At 38.2% G+C, this 16,974-nt stretch overlaps 1 protein-coding gene across 5 annotated transcripts; it reads right to left on the bottom strand.

Moving 5' to 3' along the window:
• Nucleotides 1-280: 280 nt before the first annotated feature.
• On the bottom strand, nt 281-14,499 carry LOC149818530 (paired amphipathic helix protein Sin3-like 4). Of its 5 annotated transcripts, XM_089986020.1 has the most exons (24): nt 14,249-14,499; nt 12,863-13,012; nt 12,617-12,800; nt 12,403-12,501; nt 12,077-12,256; nt 11,636-11,984; nt 10,222-10,355; nt 8,249-8,324; nt 8,131-8,160; nt 7,683-7,966; nt 6,971-7,125; nt 6,294-6,421; nt 5,921-6,175; nt 5,075-5,389; nt 4,712-4,963; nt 4,017-4,102; nt 2,903-3,568; nt 2,717-2,817; nt 2,486-2,624; nt 2,249-2,401; nt 1,956-2,119; nt 1,740-1,851; nt 1,213-1,388; nt 281-800 (listed from the first exon to the last, which is right to left on the bottom strand). In XM_089986020.1, exons 1-23 carry the CDS (start codon nt 14,359-14,361, stop codon nt 1,236-1,238), a joined length of 4,278 nt encoding a protein of 1,425 aa, XP_089842146.1. In that variant the 5' UTR covers nt 14,362-14,499; the 3' UTR covers nt 281-800; nt 1,213-1,235. The 5 variants fall into 5 exon arrangements, with proteins under 5 accessions (XP_089842146.1, XP_089842141.1, XP_089842144.1 ...); XM_089986015.1 differs by having other exon boundaries at nt 4,712-5,389; XM_089986018.1 differs by having other exon boundaries at nt 4,712-5,389; nt 7,683-7,954.
• Nucleotides 14,500-16,974: the final 2,475 nt, after the last annotated feature.

Genomic DNA, 16,974 nt, shown 5'->3' with positions numbered 1-16,974 from the left:
ACCCTAATGTGGGTCCCACTCAATCCTATCCAAAGAAGGAAGATGCCATCAAGATAAGGATAATCAAGCCAAATCCAAATGAAAAAGAGAGTAACCCAAATGAGAATGTCGAGATCCCTTGTGATCCTCAAAAATGTGTAACAAAATCCCCTGAAGTTAAGGAGACAAAATCTGGGCCAAAGGCCCATCCAAAATGTAACATAGTCTTCATACTGGCTCTCTCTCTCCAAGAATAGTTGGAGTGAGAAGAGAGAAATCGTGAATGCAGGTTAGAGATGACTGAACCACGTTACAATCCTTTTGTTTCTTATTGTGTGTTGGATCTCTCTCTCGTGTTTGTATAGGGCACCATCAAGAACCAAAAGATGGCCGTAGCACAAGGCACCATCAGTGGACCAATGCTGCAAGAGCCACAACATAGTTGTATACACTTATCCTCAGGTAGGTGAAACAGATGGGCTGTATGACAAAAGTTCTAAAATCATAAAAACTATATACACATTCATGGCTTCCGCCAAATACATGTTGTATCTCCCCATACTGATGAAGAGATGTTCTGCAGCTTGTTATTCTAACATTGGGGTGGGGGCGTGCCCATTCAAGAATTCACTCATAAGAGTGAGAGATGGGGAGGGAGGTGAGGTCTCGCTTCTCTGGTTGCTCCTATCTGCCTTCAACGAATCGCCCGAACTGTAACGAAGGATTTCTTGTTCCTTTTTTCTACAAGGGTGAGCGAACACCAGATGGATGACCTTGCGATTTGAACAAGGTTGAGATTTGTCATAAGACGCCCCCAAATCCTGTGACCATTCAGCAATAGACAGAAAATCAAAGAAGGAATGCAACAATCTTTGCCATTTATCCTCTTGATGGATCGGAGCTAAAGCAACATGGACCGCAATGCATTCTAAATGCTTTTAAGAGCCGTCCACACCACAGTCCAGCAATGTCATTCATCATAAACAGCAATCCAAGACCACAGAATCCGAATCAAGGAAAAGGATACAGGTTATGCACAGATAAATATTGATTCAAACATATGAAAGCACAGTTGGGAAATGCCAGAATGAAAGGATCACATACATGCACAAGGGAAACACAAACATGAAATAGATATAGAATGGTGGACCATAGCTTGATTAGATACACTTAGAATAAATGGTAAAAGGAGCTACTAGGATAAGAAATGAATCAGAGAGGAGATAAGATTACCAATTTGTTTGCAAGAAGCAGTTCTATGAACCACCAAGCCATCTGTGGAACCTTTCTAGTTTTCCAACATTGAAAGATCTCACATGGTCACCACTCAAAGAATTTCCACGAGGTGCACTTATACTTTTCCTACCAGTACGATATAAGAAGTCCTCCGTATCTAGAACATAGGAAGCCTGCGATATATGCATTTTAAGACCAATAGCATGTCAGAAAGGCGTATTTATATTAAACAGGTTATAGTAACTATTTTGACATAAGATTTTGGTCTATCCCAAAAGCCAGGGCAATCTCCAGATACGAGCACCTGGGAACATCTCTCTCTTCTTGAAGGGGTGCCATTGTCTGAGATGGATAAGAGATAGAACTCCCTTGTGAAGATTATTTTGATGCACCCACTTATCCAGAAAAAGAAAGATAAGCTGGGATTTTCCAATTTATCTTACCTTTTGGATGAGTGAATTCAAAGTCCAAACACCACACAAGGGACGAAAACCAAAGCCATAACTTGACAGAGTAAATATTACCTTAGAATTGCTGCAAGATATCTTGCACTCCAAACCATTAACAACTTGAACACCTTCCATTGCTTTGGATATAGAGAGGTATTCATCATCGGTAGAACATTTCTGCATATTCCTGAAAAAAATATATAAATTAGTCATTAAGATAATACATCTAAAATAGTCATTAGAGATAAAGAAACCATACAAGCAGTTCTAATTTTTTACAAGAATGCCAACCTTCTAAGGAAAAGTGGACGTGTTTCTTTTCTCACGGGATTGATTGACAAGAACTCGTTATTCAGATATGCTGCAAATGTGGGATCCATCGTAACAGCTGTAACTTCAGGTTTTTCATGCCCATAATCCATCAGCTGGATGGACAAACGAGTTGGGTTGTATGACTGCAAAAACAATTATGGGCTCGTTAGTGCTGATAAAAAATCACTAACTTCTACATAATATATAAATGCCATTGAGCAACTGGACAAACAGAAGTGGCATGAATAAAGTGGAACAGAGATGAAGCCTACACATTCAAACCGATATATGTTCTCATCATGCAAAAGAATGCGAGTGTTTTCATAATAAACCAGATCAACAAATTTCATAGGTGCTCTTGACTTCTCATATGCATGCAGCTGAAGAAGCTTATTGTCCATTTCATCGGATGAGATTGCTTGGAGCTGAAAAAGATATTACACTTAAATCACATAACATACTAAACTTTAACAATCAAAAGATGGAAAATGTATGCACAAGAAACCGACCTGTTTGACAAGCTTAAATATCAACTTATCCAATGTGAATAGGACATAAGATTGTGTACCGATGATAGCTCGGCAGTCATCTTCAAACTTAGCATTGTCAGCAGTACCATCCAGTAAACTGTACAGAACGCTCTTGAACCTGCAACCACCAAAATAAGTAGATCAAAAACTGTTCACACAAACAGAATCAATCAGCAAGAGAAATGAAAGATACAACAGATATAAACTCACTTAGCATATTGATCAGGTGAATTCGTATCTTTTGAAGACCTCCATTTCTTTTCAGCAGAAGCAGAGTTCATCTTTGCTGAAAGAATTCTCTCATACAACGTCTGAAAACAAGAGAGCATCACAATCTTTGAACAAGGATACCATATTTCCATGAAATAAACTATTCAATATACATGTATCATCTACCTGGTGAAGCCTAAAAATCACATAGAAAGAGTCGTTCCCATAGAAAATTCTAGATTCTTTATTGCCCCTATCACGTAATGCTGGTGGTACATACTTTGTGAGAGGTTTCACTACCATGAAGAAACGCTCAGAAAAGGATAAATGTGCCCTCTTTCCTTCACATTCAAGAGCATCAACCATGCCTTCAGCTTCTCCTTCGCTTTCAGCCTTGGCATCATCATCTTCCTCTTCTTCATGATCCTCATGAGAACACTCATCAGCATCACCTGACTCACTCCCAGAAACATCCGCACCGGCCTCAGACACATTTTCACTGTCCTCAGTTGATCGGTGAGCACTTTCCTCCCCCTCATCATCTGCGTCGGCATCATGCTCTCCTCCTGCCTCCCCACAACACAGGTCTTCATCTTCTCTACACCTCCCATTACACTGCCTACTCTCAGCACCATTTTTTGCTTTAGAAGCATGTTCCTGGGCAGCATCACGGTACACAGCAAAATTATCTTCCTCAAAATCTGCATTTGGTGATAGCTCACCCTCTTCTCTCTCTACTTTAAAGTTGCTTTGAGCAACAGAATCCTCGTATTTGTCTCCCACTGTGCTGGGCTTATTCTCTGCTGCACATTCTTTATTTTCAGTGCCAACTTGCCTGCTGTTTTCTCCAACCTGTCACAGAGATAGCAAAAATGTTAGCTAGAATACAAGGCCAGAAACTCCAAGATGAATAAGAATATTTTTCTTTCGTACTTTGTTTGGAGTCACATGTGCATGAGAGTGAGTGAGAGAGAGAGAGCGCAACCAATGAAACATCATTCATTCTTTGACATGGAAACCATGTTTGCCATTCAATATTTCAGAATTCAAGACATGCACAATCAGACAAGCCAGAGATATGTTCAGCAACCAAGATTGGAATATTGGATTATCAAAAATCTCTGCTGCTCAACATTATCAACTCATACATACAAAATATTTAGAGAAGCAACATTCCAACCAAAATACTGAGATAAAGTAAGAACTGATTAACTTTATAGAAAGTTGAAAAATATAACTTCCACTATTTTCATAACATAAAAAAGAGGGCCCCTTTGTTGCACAAGCTTTTGAGAATTACCTCAGCAGGAGGAAGGCCATCCATTTGCTTGGGTTCAACCACACTTCCTACAACAGTATGAGAAGGCCTTGATGATGTGGTCGTACCTAAGAGTGACAACACAATGTTAGTTGTAACAGGATCCAGTTAAAAGGGAAATGTAACAGAAAGACAACCGCTGCATTCCACAAACCAAACATGATTTCAAACTTATGAAACGTTTGATTCACAATTGAGCGCATGATTGTACCAAATCCATCCAAATGAGAGAACTCAACACAAAACAGAATAAATGACTACCATTAATTGGGAAAATATAGACTACACATAGGTTCTGAACCCCTTAGATGAAACTCATAGGGGGCAGGTCGTTTTGACCAAATCTGACCCCATGGGTGTGTTCAACATAGTTAAAATAGTAGGAATCAACCCTTGAATTGTATTTTTTCAATGTAAATTCTGAGGGTTAAAAATTCGATAAATTGTAAGTCATTAACTTTTCAACCCCTGGGAAATCTGATATACACGTCAGAAAAACATGATCAAAAGGCTAGTTTCAACTAAACCAAACATGTATATCACATCTGGAGGGTCAGATTTTGCAAAAAATAAATAAATAAAATAAAATAATAAAGAAATGGAGTTTTTCACTTGTGGGTTTGGAACCCATGAGTGTAGCCAACATTCTCCCAATCACTTTATCTGAATATACCAACCTGATATATTTTCTAGATTAGGTTTTGCTTGACTGTGTTCTTCTCTTATGCCATGTGAGGAATTATGCTCAGCTAACTGGTCACCACAAGCACTATTTAAATTAGCTCCAGAGATAGCATTGGCTATAGAAGCACCATTCTGCACTTTCGCATTCTGATTGTTCTTATGCATGGCATCTACCTCACCAAAACCATCTTGTTTAACAACAGTGTCCGCGTTCACCAACTTAGCCCTCGAGGCATTTGCATGCTCTGTGAGAAGAGTATCAACACAATTACCAACAGAATTCAATGGTTTTGAGTTGCAGTTAATACCATTAGCACCAGGACTGCTGTCACGTTCTGCAGCACAAGCTGCACTACCTTTGGGAGTATGACTCTTTGACTTAACCACTTCTTCAGTGTCTTCTGCACCCTGAGGTCGAGGAGGGACACCAAGCATGGGTTCCAGGAAAGTAGTCCAGATCTTCATCACTTTATCCAGCTGTTCAACGGTTGGACAGACTTCTACGCATGAGTACTTAATGATCTGATATAAGTCTTCATTAACATCTGGATCAGTGTACTCAAATTCAAGGTTAGGAATTATAGGTCGTCTGTTCCCAGCAGCAATTGCCAGAAGCACATCATCCTCTTTTCGTTTTTTCTCATTTATCTCTTTAATCTCAGTCAATAAAGCTGCATAAGATCAAGATATTCCATATATCAGAAAGATGCAGTAGAGACTAGCAAGGCACAAGCAAATGAATAAATAAAAGAATACAAAATAAGAAAGTTGGCCACACTACAGGCAACAAAAACAATGGATCTACTCGTAGCGGACTCACATAATCAAAATATTCCCAAGGGTAAATGACAAACATATGCCAGTTTTGTGACTGCACATTTAATCATTTGACAAATAGGGGAGATAAGGGGTGAAGAGCAGAGAGGAATCTGTTTAATTTATCTACATATATGACTGTGTGTAGTTCCTAGACAGAGTTTGAATTTTATGAAACAAACCAAGTCTCACACAGTAAACGATTTATATGACTTCAGTCAATTCACTCAAGCACCAAATCCTAGCCAAGCTAATGGCATGTTTGTAAGAATTTAATTGCTTCCATTATAGCAAAACTGTCTCAACTGCAATAAGGACCTATGCTATACAATTTAAAGACAGGAATTGGTTAACATGAGTAGCAAGCATGCAAAAAATGAGCGTACCTTTAGTACTCAAGCTCTTCTTATCTTGTTGCTTGAAATAAAAGCTACGATGATCGAGAGATTTATGATAGTTCTTAGCATACACGTCAGCCCAAACTTTATTCATATCCGAACGGCATCTTGACCATTCTTCTTGCTTTTGCTTCAGGCGAGTTAGGATAACAGGCAATGCCACATTTGCATTCTTGCGCAACAAGTCAATCACATCCAAACCATGATCACCATATATTCGCTCAATGCATCTCAAATTTATAGCTGGAAATTTTGAAAGAAAATGGAAGTCAATGAGGTTTCGAATTCAATTAACCTACTAGGCTACTATTATTTGAGAAAAAGGTGCTTTACTTTCTCCAATCACACTTGGTATACAAACCATTCAAATGGTCTTCCATCCGGATTTGGCCATCTGGTTTTATTGAATTGTTATGCATCTTTTCCAAGAGCTCCTCCACACGCTTAGTAGTCACATTTGTCGATTCCAACAACATGTCCAGCTCAAACCTGACAGCACCTCACCAATAGGCAATAGAGTAAGAGCGCAAATCAGCACATGAAGGTGAAAAAATCTAAGCTGGAAAACCCAGTCTCAAGATTCAAGCAACCCAACATGACAGGCTTACAATTAAAAAAGTCAGACTCAGGCATTCATTGGACTAGGCCCTAACGGATACAAGTCCCCTATCATATCAATTCAAGTAGCGCAAGTCAACACTTAGTTACAAGACATTCATTAGGACTCGGCCTAACCCGGCTTCCATCTGTATCTGGGTCTAGAATTTGAAACTACAGAAGCAAAACTGATGCAAAACAATATCATATGGTATTAAGTAATAAAAAGGGAACCTTACTACAGCCAACATGAAAATAAAACTACAAAAAGCATTCACTGAATATAACATAATGATCTTCAAAATATACAAGTCTGCAAGTGTATCCAAATGATTCCTTCTAATACAACAGCAAATTACTTGCATTGAAATTTGATGGTACATATTAAAGAAATCAACTGACAGGAGCATATTTCCAAGTGTAATCCCTTAAGAACCCTACCTATCATCTTCACATCTGAATAGACTCTCCTCATATTGGTTCTTCCTCATATGTTTAAATGAATAGTCCTCACTTCCAGAAGTTACGGATACCCAAAAATCATTCAGCACAGCTGTACCAAGCTCTGTTCTATGGCTTGAAGGAAGTAATTGATACTGCACAAGAATAAGCACAAAGACTCAATGTGAAAAGTACAATCTAATGTAGAAAAACTATCATTTGTAATCAGGCATGAATAGCACAGCCATAAATACATAAAAGAGAATTTTGTCACAGAGACACGGACACAGGTACAGGACATGATTAGAACATTCCTGGTATGCTACAAGAAATTTGCAAAACCAGGGTACGGGGATATGGCCATGAGTGCACGCGCGCACACACACACACTCTCTCTTCTAGATCTTAATGATTATAAACACTAAATAGTAATCCACATTGGAAATTGATATGTAATGTAATCAAATCACAAATTAAAATGAAATGAAAGTAAATACAAAATGAAAATCAAGATCATGAAAAGAAATAGATGGAGCTAGGGACACAGTTGACCACGCCTGATACAGGTTGGACTGTGTCCATGAAGTGTCATGGTGTATCCAGTGTTGTGTCCGGCACCATGTCATGACGACAGAGACACACATGCTAAATGAACTGTCCGTGCCAAATAGAAGAGAGTATTTAGAACAAACAAGCCAAACAGATGCCTCACATGCTTTGAAAGGAGACGGTAGCTAGGCGAACACCTCTGACAGCCAGAAAGGTCAAGCTCTGAAATAGGTTTATTCACATATTTATCTTTATTATTTAACACTGAACCCTTGTGGCTAGCTGAGTCTTTTGGAAAAAAAGGAGAAACTCTCTCTGGTCTTTCCCTTTCTTTTTCTCTATCCCTTTCACGGTCCCTATCCTTTTCACGTTCATCTTTATCACGATCTCTGTCCCTGTCCTTGTCTTCAGTCTTCATTCTCTTTGATAGATGACCTTCAAATATTTCTCCATAATTTTCAAAGCAAGCATAAGAATACAATATTGGATTGAATATCAAAAGCTAACAATTTGAAACTTCTCATCCAAGCAGTTAAATTGTGAGAAAAGCCCCAGTAGAATATCAATAATAATGGTTATCAACATGATGCAGTACGAAGGATTACACTTACTTTTACTAAAAAAGCCTTCAAGGAAACCATCTGTTGCATGAAATATTCCCATTAAAAAAACATTAAAAATGCATAAAAAAAAGTGCCTAAAGAAAACATAAATTGATTTCATAATTACCAATATTCTCACAGTGAGATAGAAATTCATTGAACCCTTCCATAAGATCTGGATGCTTCCCAAGCAAGTCAGAGACCTAAAATTGAAGAATGTGCTGATTATGTTAGACATTTATGCACAACAATAGGGGAAAAAAGGAAAGTGACACAACAGATAATCAGTTATGATTTTCATATCAGCCAAGGCATTTATAAATATTAACACTGAACAAAAGACCAGGTAAGTTTGAACACTAATGAATGTGGAAATTTTCTGAAAAAATAATATTTACAAGTTTGAGTCTAATATCCTCTTGGAGTTGCAAGGGGCGAGATGGACTGCACATATTCTCATTGTTCTGTTGGCAATAGAAAGGGGAAAAAAGGAATAAAGATTAAGCCATTCACATGCCAGGCTAACTGAAACCACTGATTTATTCTGAAGCTTTTCTAGCAGCAAAGAAGAAAAGGAAAGTGAATGCATTGATGGGTGAAAATATGAACCCACCCAGCTTTTCCTGACATAATAATTCCAAATGGTCAAACAGCACAATTATTTTATGTTTCAAGGGCTCCTGGCTCCAAAGAGACAATCTTGACAGGTCTTCCAAATAAGATGCCAGAAGTTGCAAGTATTTTGTTAGTAAAAGGGTGATCCCCTAATCGAATATGAACAAAAAACTCAAGAAAACCATAAAACTGCAGTTTGACATCAAACTCTATTCTCAACTGAATGCAAAGGATGAAAACCAGTTATTGGAGAAAAAAGGGCATATAGGATCACAAAATGGACGTAAGGAACATGTTACTCATGCAAAGTATAAAGTCAACTAGGATAAATGCATCAGATCAACATCTCTCACCTAAATCAGATAAACAATGTGACTAACTTGTGATCTAGATGATGAGGAGAACTTCACGTGAAGAAGATGAGGTATTTGGGGAAATACTTGAAAAAATAATAGCATTAAACAGCTGCCTGGTTGCATGAGTAATGCTAGTTGCAAGAGTCAACTCTAGGAGCTACAACCGTAAACTTAAAGGTAAAAGGTATTATAGATAAGGAAGATCTCAGATGTCTCAAAATTTTAGGGAATGAGAGAGTAGTCTGAGGAGCAAAACTAACTCCAACATCACAACCCATTAAGAAAATGTTCAAGTAACTCACGTGATGGTTTTCACAACTCAATAGGGCTGCATTTAATGCTCGGTTAAATAGTGATCCATGTTTCCACGTACTTTCCAACATGGCCACATATATGCTCTGTTCTCATATTCAGGTGGGTGTCTGTGCATATTGGACTCTATCATATCCAGATCAGGGTCAACACGCCACATATGTTAGTCAGATTAGGGCTGGTCGCCACCCAAAACATCCAGCTTTTGCTCCTGCCTAAAAACCATGATCCAACTTGGAACCTATCCAGATGTTACTGGGACCTTATCCAGATCAACTCCTTACATTCATCTCTGGCCCATATTTGAACATGGCCCAAACCCTGGCTTCAATACCTTCCATGATTCCATCCCTATGAAGCTGAAGCATCAGCCAGTTTATCCTTTGTCAGTACAGGCTTGTTATTTGACGTGCCTGTTTGAACAAATAACTTGGAAACCTTCATCATTTTTCTTGTTAACAGGTTTACACAATCACCATTGAAGTCAAAACATTGAACAGTTTTTGTCATTTCATTTAGAGGGTGTTTGCATCACGTGATAAGTTTCTCCAGGTGGAGAAACTTATCATGGAGAAAATGACACTGGATCACCCCAGCGAGTTTTTCTCACCGTTTTTTAGGGAGTACTCCTCAAAACAGTAGAGAAGTAGGGGAACTTTATCATGTGTTTGATGGCGCATGTGGTCCCACCAAAAAAGAAAGGTTTTCTGGGCGGAAAAAAAATCAGCGCCATCAAACACCCTCTTAATTAAGAAAATTTTCTACAAACTTTTTAAATTCATAGAGATCTATTATGGTCTCAAGGTGAATATATTACCAAATTCTGCAATTCTGGACGTGAAATAATCTCAGTGCTGTAGATATGCAGGCATTGCAGAAATTCCTGGTATCTGGGATGGTCTAATCTCTCCTTGACTTTGTCACAGAAAATGAATTCTTGTGCATACATACCTGAAAAATGGCAGTGTTAATAGATCAAAATTTCCAGATAATAAATTGTGAAGCTCATGAAATATGTCATATCACATATGGTAACATCTACAAAAATGAAAAGAAAAAAAGGCCATCCCTCTCAAATGCCAAAAGAGGAATGAAAGAGTAACAGATAACAGATCAAAACGTGCATAAAGTCCAACAGTCAAAATGCAAAAAAAATACTGAACAGCCAATTATTCTGATATTTCCAGTACATAAATGTAAAATTAACAAAAAAGTTAGAAAAATATCCTGGCAAATCTGACGAAACAGAAAAGGCCAAAGTGAATGTAGCCAATATTATAATATACCAGTATGGCTAATCACGCATACCAAGTAACAACTGATTATAGAGATATTCACATTATTCAGCTAGATCGCCGCAACGTTGGACTCTTACATGTGCAGTCATTAACGTGAGTCTCTGTTCACCAACAAACTCTGCTCATATCCAGTCCATTAGCGACAAAAATCTAATAATGGTAAACTGAATGAACATGGATTGAGCCACTTCTCGTTTAATATAACTGGGCAACATCTGCATGTCTGACTGCTTGCTTTTTAGATCCATAAACACAACAAACTTGCCAAACCACAAATAGGCATTTGAATTTTCTTCTTCTAGAGTTGAAAAAAGGAAGACACCAATGAAAAAGAAAATGAAAGGTTGAACGGCAAGATATATTCCCAATTCACAAGAAAGAACAAGATTTCACCACAAACATGTCAAACAGACAACTGATAAAGGACACTACTGTCACAAGGTCTATCGCATTTGTCACGAGAAAGGACTAATATCATCAAGGAGTAATGAATAGTGCTAGTTTAATGTAAAAGTTGCATGCCAACAAAATGGGATTCAGAAAGAGCACCATTATGACCATTAAAAAAACAACTAAAATATAAAGCCACAACCAAATCTCTGCCAATAAAGTAACAAATTAAGTATGATCAAAGCATAAAAGCAAAGAAAATAATAAGTTGTTGGTGACCGAAAATCACTTGAGATTTTTTGACATGCAAATTTATGCTCCTTTAGCATAAAATCACTTTCAGTGTTTAAAAAAGGGAAAAGAAAGCAAGAACCAAAAAAATGCATCAGTATAGCCATCAATAACTTTCTGCAATTTACTTTGCATAAAAAAGATTCACTAAGTTTACATACTTCTGGCATCTTGTTTTTCTATCATATGTAAGGTGAAGCATGTGCAGAATAGCTCATCTATATACATTACGAATCTTGAGAAGCAACTCACTCTTTAGGGCAAGCTTGTCTTCAAAGGACGAAGCTAACACTGGCGGCAAACCAAAACTTTCAGCCCCATCTCCTGCTTGTGATGGATCAATCAAGTCATCAGTTCTTCTACCAGACTTCCTCTTCTGGGGAAGGCGAAACATGTTTTCCATGTCCCTGTCTCTGTCATGATCTAGATCTTTATCATCCAGATCATGATATCTCCTCTCCTTCTCTTCCTTCTTCTCTTTCTCTTTATCAATTCGTTTCCTTTGCTCCTTTTCAAGTTTAAGGGGTGCTTTGTCATGTTCCTGGTCTGGGCGATCAACACTGAGATCGCGATCAGCATGTGAATTAGGCAATCTCTCCCTCTAAAAAAACACCAATTTGAAAGAGATGTAGGTCAATCCCGAGGACACTTTAACCGAACCACAAATATAGGAAGAATTCAGAAATAAAATACCTTTTCATGCATATGTCTCATTGTGCCAATGCCAGAGCCCCTCTCCTCCCTGCGCATAAAATTTCCTGACACATGCCTTCCAGCTGGAACATGTTGAACTGGAGCTGCAGTTGTGGGATCTGGCAGGAAGTGTGTGAATTCTTCAAGTAAGTCATGGTGATCCCGAAATAGAGAAGCTACCTGCAAATGTTCAAATATATTATCGGAAAACTACAATCATAATTAGCAGGCGAAAAAAGAGATCCAAGATTATGATGGCTTATATAGAGAGGTAATTCAAAATTTCATCTGTTGCATACAAAACCCATCATAGTAGAAAGATATACCTCCTGGTACACTTCAGTAATTGATTTGCACTCCTTCCTATACTGATTCAAAATATCTAGAAATGCTTTATACACACGTTCATCATGCTGGAAACGAGTCTACATTCCATAACAAACACAAAACATCAATATGCAAGGCATGGCACAAATATCCGAAACCTAACTTTAAACAAATTTTCACAAGAAAATTGATAGCTTTGGCTAAAACATTTACCTTTATCTTGTTAACAAAATTGATGGCTTCCTCAAACTCAACAGGTTTCTTGGGTGGAGGATCATCCTCTGATGGGAGGGTGATCTCATAGCCCTTTGGCAAGAACGTGTTAAAACCCAAGATAAGGTCTCTATGCCCCTTAAATAACTCCTTAACCCTCAAAATTACACCAGCTGTATCAATCCTGAAACGAGTAATGAAAATTAGAATCTGTCCAAGACTGGAAAAAAATGAGAGAAGTATTACCTTTGTGCCTTGAATTCTTTCATCACTTCAAGGAACTCATCGTATTTTTCCTTCTTATCATGAAACATCTCTCGTACTGCCTTCAAGTACGCTAGGGCATCCCCCGTGGTTAATTTCTGTGCCCCTCCAGAATTCTGAGGCTGCCCAGACCTATACACCATAAACACGAAAAGGAAAAAATAAGTATTTACAGTAAAGCCACAAACCAGAAATTCGAAGCAGAACACAATAAGAATAACAAAATCGCATTAACGTTAAACTCTCCACAGAAGCCCTTCTTCAGAAGTTTATTTTCCTAAACTGGTAAGGATTCGCAGGAAACCATCTTTAACACACAGATTGTTAACAAGAACGTAATTCATCACAAGATTGGATTCCAGTGCAAAAACATAACCCAAAAATTATCATGTATTGTTCTAGGAAAATACCAAATCAGATTAGGCTTAGTTTCCGGAGCATGGATTCATATAAGAAAGATTCGCAGATGGTAGCGGCGGTGGCGATCACAGTATATGGTCATTGACATCTATTATATCGTGATACAATTATTAGGCGTTAAAAAGAAACAAGTATATTGATCTCAAAAGAAACACAACTAGGAGATCTCGAAAAAAGACCAGTTATCTTCAGAAACCCTACTTGTCATGATGAAAACAGCAAATTAGTCTCAAGAAGCAGTCAACCGGGTTCAAAAGTTTGTCATCAGCTACACAGAAATCAACCATATACTCAAATGTCATCTGATAAAAAACGTTAAATGCAAGGGTTTTCCGCTAAAATTGAACCACAAAAGGCCCAAAAATTATTTTATTCACAACGTCCTCCACAAACTCCGTGCTTAGGAGAAACAGATACAAGCCGCTTCATGTTTCGGTAATACAAAAGCCGAAAAAATCAAATTTTGAGGCTTAGCAGACCTACTTGCCACAATTTTTTATTTTTTTTCTGCTCAATTTGAAAAGGGAAAGGAAAAGGAGAAGCATATCAAACCCTAACCCAAACTAAGATCCCCACGTCAAACCTTTTTCTATTCTTCAGAAGCCTATTACTGCAAAACTGAAGACGACGACAATATCAAAATCATACAAAACTCGACATTTAAAAAAAAAGGATCGAATCATCGCATAGCCGGATTTTTCAAGTTAACAGAATGCGAGTTATTCCTTCTAGACCGAATTATTCAAACACTAAAGAGGCATCTCAACAGAAGATCAAAAATATTTGAGTTTTCACAACAAAAAACACTATTTCCTCCTCAAAATTCATCGTTACGATCGTAAGATACACGCCACGAGAAGCTTTGGCTGAGATGCAGAAAATCGATTAAAAATCGCTTAAAATCCCGAAAAAAAAACAATAAAAAGAGAGAGAGGAGTGAACGCTTACGACTCGCCGCGCGAGGGAAGAGTCGGCCGCTTCAAGTGAGAACTCATGTAGCTTTCTTCCCGAGACCTCTTCACCTCCGGAGAGCTCTCCGCCTTCACCCGCGACTCCCTCATGGCCCCGCAACCATAATCTCACCCCCTCTCCGATCGCAGAATCGACGGTTCTGACCCGAACGACGCTGCAAAATCGCTCGATCCTCGCCGTCCCTCGCTCTTCAGCCAAATTCCGGCCGAAAGCTCGAAGCTCCCCGCAGATCCGCCCGCCGAAAGCCAGTGACCGCCGGCAACAGAGCGGCCAAACAGAGAGAGAGAGAGACGTTCAATTCTTAACTTCGACCAATCCCACGAGAAGATGAAATCCCAGACGTCCGTTCTCCTCCGTAACAGAAATAACAAGGCAGAATAATCTCAGAAAGAGAGAGAGAGAGAGAGAGAGATCTGTGTAATTTAGAAACAAGAAGAAAGAAGAAAAAGGAGGAGGAGATGAGAGAGAAAGAAAGAGAAGCGCCAACCTGAGAAGAAAGACTCCGAGAGAGAGAGAGAGAGAAGCGTCTTTGCTTTACCCGTTAATTAAACGAAAAAGAAGAGAAGCAAAAAAATAATTAAAAACAAAAGAACGGCAAATATAAATTTGAGAGCGAGACAGAGGTGGAATTCTTGATTTTGTGAGAGGCCATAATCGTCGTGTAAAAATGACACGCAGCGGGAGAGCCGTTTCACCCTTTCTCCTTCCAAAGAAGTTTTTTTTTATTAAAACCTAACTCAAAAGCAAGGAGTAGGGACCCATTGACCAACCCGCGTGATTTGAGTCAACGTCTGACCCAGAGTGACTCAGCCCAGGGGTGTGATCTGCATGGCCTAGTCTCGCATGGCTCTATGAAAAGGTTCCCCATGGTCTTGGTTAAGTTTTGTTTGTGTCATGAGGTCACACGCCTAGTCAAATGAGAGTCTTTCACTAGGACTTGGTGACATGGGTTGAATGTAAGATCCTGCAATTCCTTCACCAAATAAATCTCTTTCTATATATATATATATATAAACACATCTAATGGTTCAGATCTATCATAAAACACTTAAAACCTATAGGTCAGGACAAATAAGGGCCTAATATGTTCAATTCTCATATATATATATATATATATATAAACCTACTAAGTGTTAAATTGAAAGGTTTTTATAAAACCAGCTGCTTCATGTCTGGTAGGAGTAGCTAGTGGAGGTCACCTTGTGTTGAAAAGTTGTAGGTCCAAAACTCAATGGTATAGTTGTATAACTGGTAGAGGTCTGCCTAACCCCAGCTTGCCTTTAAAAAAAAAGTTTTTATAAAGTTTCAAAAATCAATGACCTACAATTTTCATAAATTTTTTGGGATCTAAATACTATTTTTTTAATTCAAAATGCATGATTCAAGTGTCGATTTCTAGCATAGAACCTTTGTTTCGTTGTTATGACTCCAATCTGTGTTTGATCGGTCTACTTGCCTTTTTTTGATCGATGGTTCACCGTCCGGGCAAACAAACCAACGAATTTCAAGGGCAGCCCGTGGTCGAGAGCATCAACCCTCTCCAACTCAAGTTTTCTTCTTAGGTTGCTTGCTTGCGCGAAGGACCCGATCCAACTGATCAAAAATGCCCCCTTTTTTAATGACTCAGAACCCCATGGCTTGCTCCACTACGAGCTAAAAAGGATTTTTATAAAGTTTCAAAAAACCAATAGCCTACAATTTTTATAAATTTTTTAAAATCTAAATACCATTTTTTTAATCTAAAATGCATGATTCAAATGTCAATTTCTAGCAAAATCAATCAAGCTGAACACATTTGTATGGTTAGAATTTCACAAAAACATCAAAAATCCAAATAAATGTTACATTTAGCACTATATATATTATATATGTGTTAAACACAATTAATTTAATGTTAAATTAACTCTCTCTCTATATATATATATGTGTGTTCGTCATCTGGGTTTCATACATTAGGAACAATAATGCATAAACTTAAATCAATTATTTAGCTAACAAACAATGAAGTCTTAGGTCAAGTCAAAATTGAGTCTTAGTTCTATGTAGCATGACCAAGCAGGGCTTTCACAGAGCTCACTTTTGAGTTAGCGTGGTCACCTTGTCTCTTGTCACACCTCGCCTAGTCAAACTTAAAACCTAACCTAGACATGGCCAACTGTGTTGGTCGCACCTGCCCTAGGTTCACTTGAGTGGGTTCGGCCTTCCAGAAACTAGATCGAGTTTGTCTTCTGGTGGCTGGGCTTGTTAAGTTCATGCACCTTGGCTCCGGCTGGGTCCCTACCGCTTATGCCAAAGTAAAAAATAAATCTGATCATTTTCTTATACGTAAATGACAAGCTAAATAACCATGAGAAATGATAAAAATACCCTTCAATGTATGAAATTGGGCCTTCAATTAGATCGGATTTGAACTGAAATACTATCCAATTCAGAAATGGTTTGAATCGTGCAATTCGCTTGTGCTGGTTATCATATTCTGGATTGGATCTAATAGGATCCAGATTGATATTTAGTAGTAAATATGAATGCAGATTAGTATCAGTTCAGACAAAAGTTTTGGCTCAATAATCTCCTTACCTAAACTTGCAAATTGGATTTAACGTGTATGTCTTGAATGTACTATCCTATATTTGTTAAAACCAACAGAAACAGGGGTTTACTACATTTAAAAAAGAAACACGTGATCGGTCCTGGATCTATAC

Source organism: Nuphar pumila, chromosome 13 (assembly GCF_984573655.1).
Source record: "Nuphar pumila chromosome 13, dmNupPumi1.hap1.1, whole genome shotgun sequence".
In the NCBI taxonomy this organism is placed as follows: domain Eukaryota; kingdom Viridiplantae; phylum Streptophyta; class Magnoliopsida; order Nymphaeales; family Nymphaeaceae; genus Nuphar; species Nuphar pumila.
The sequence above is the reverse complement of the archived record's forward strand: the minus strand, read 5'-3'. Positions and strand labels throughout refer to the sequence as shown.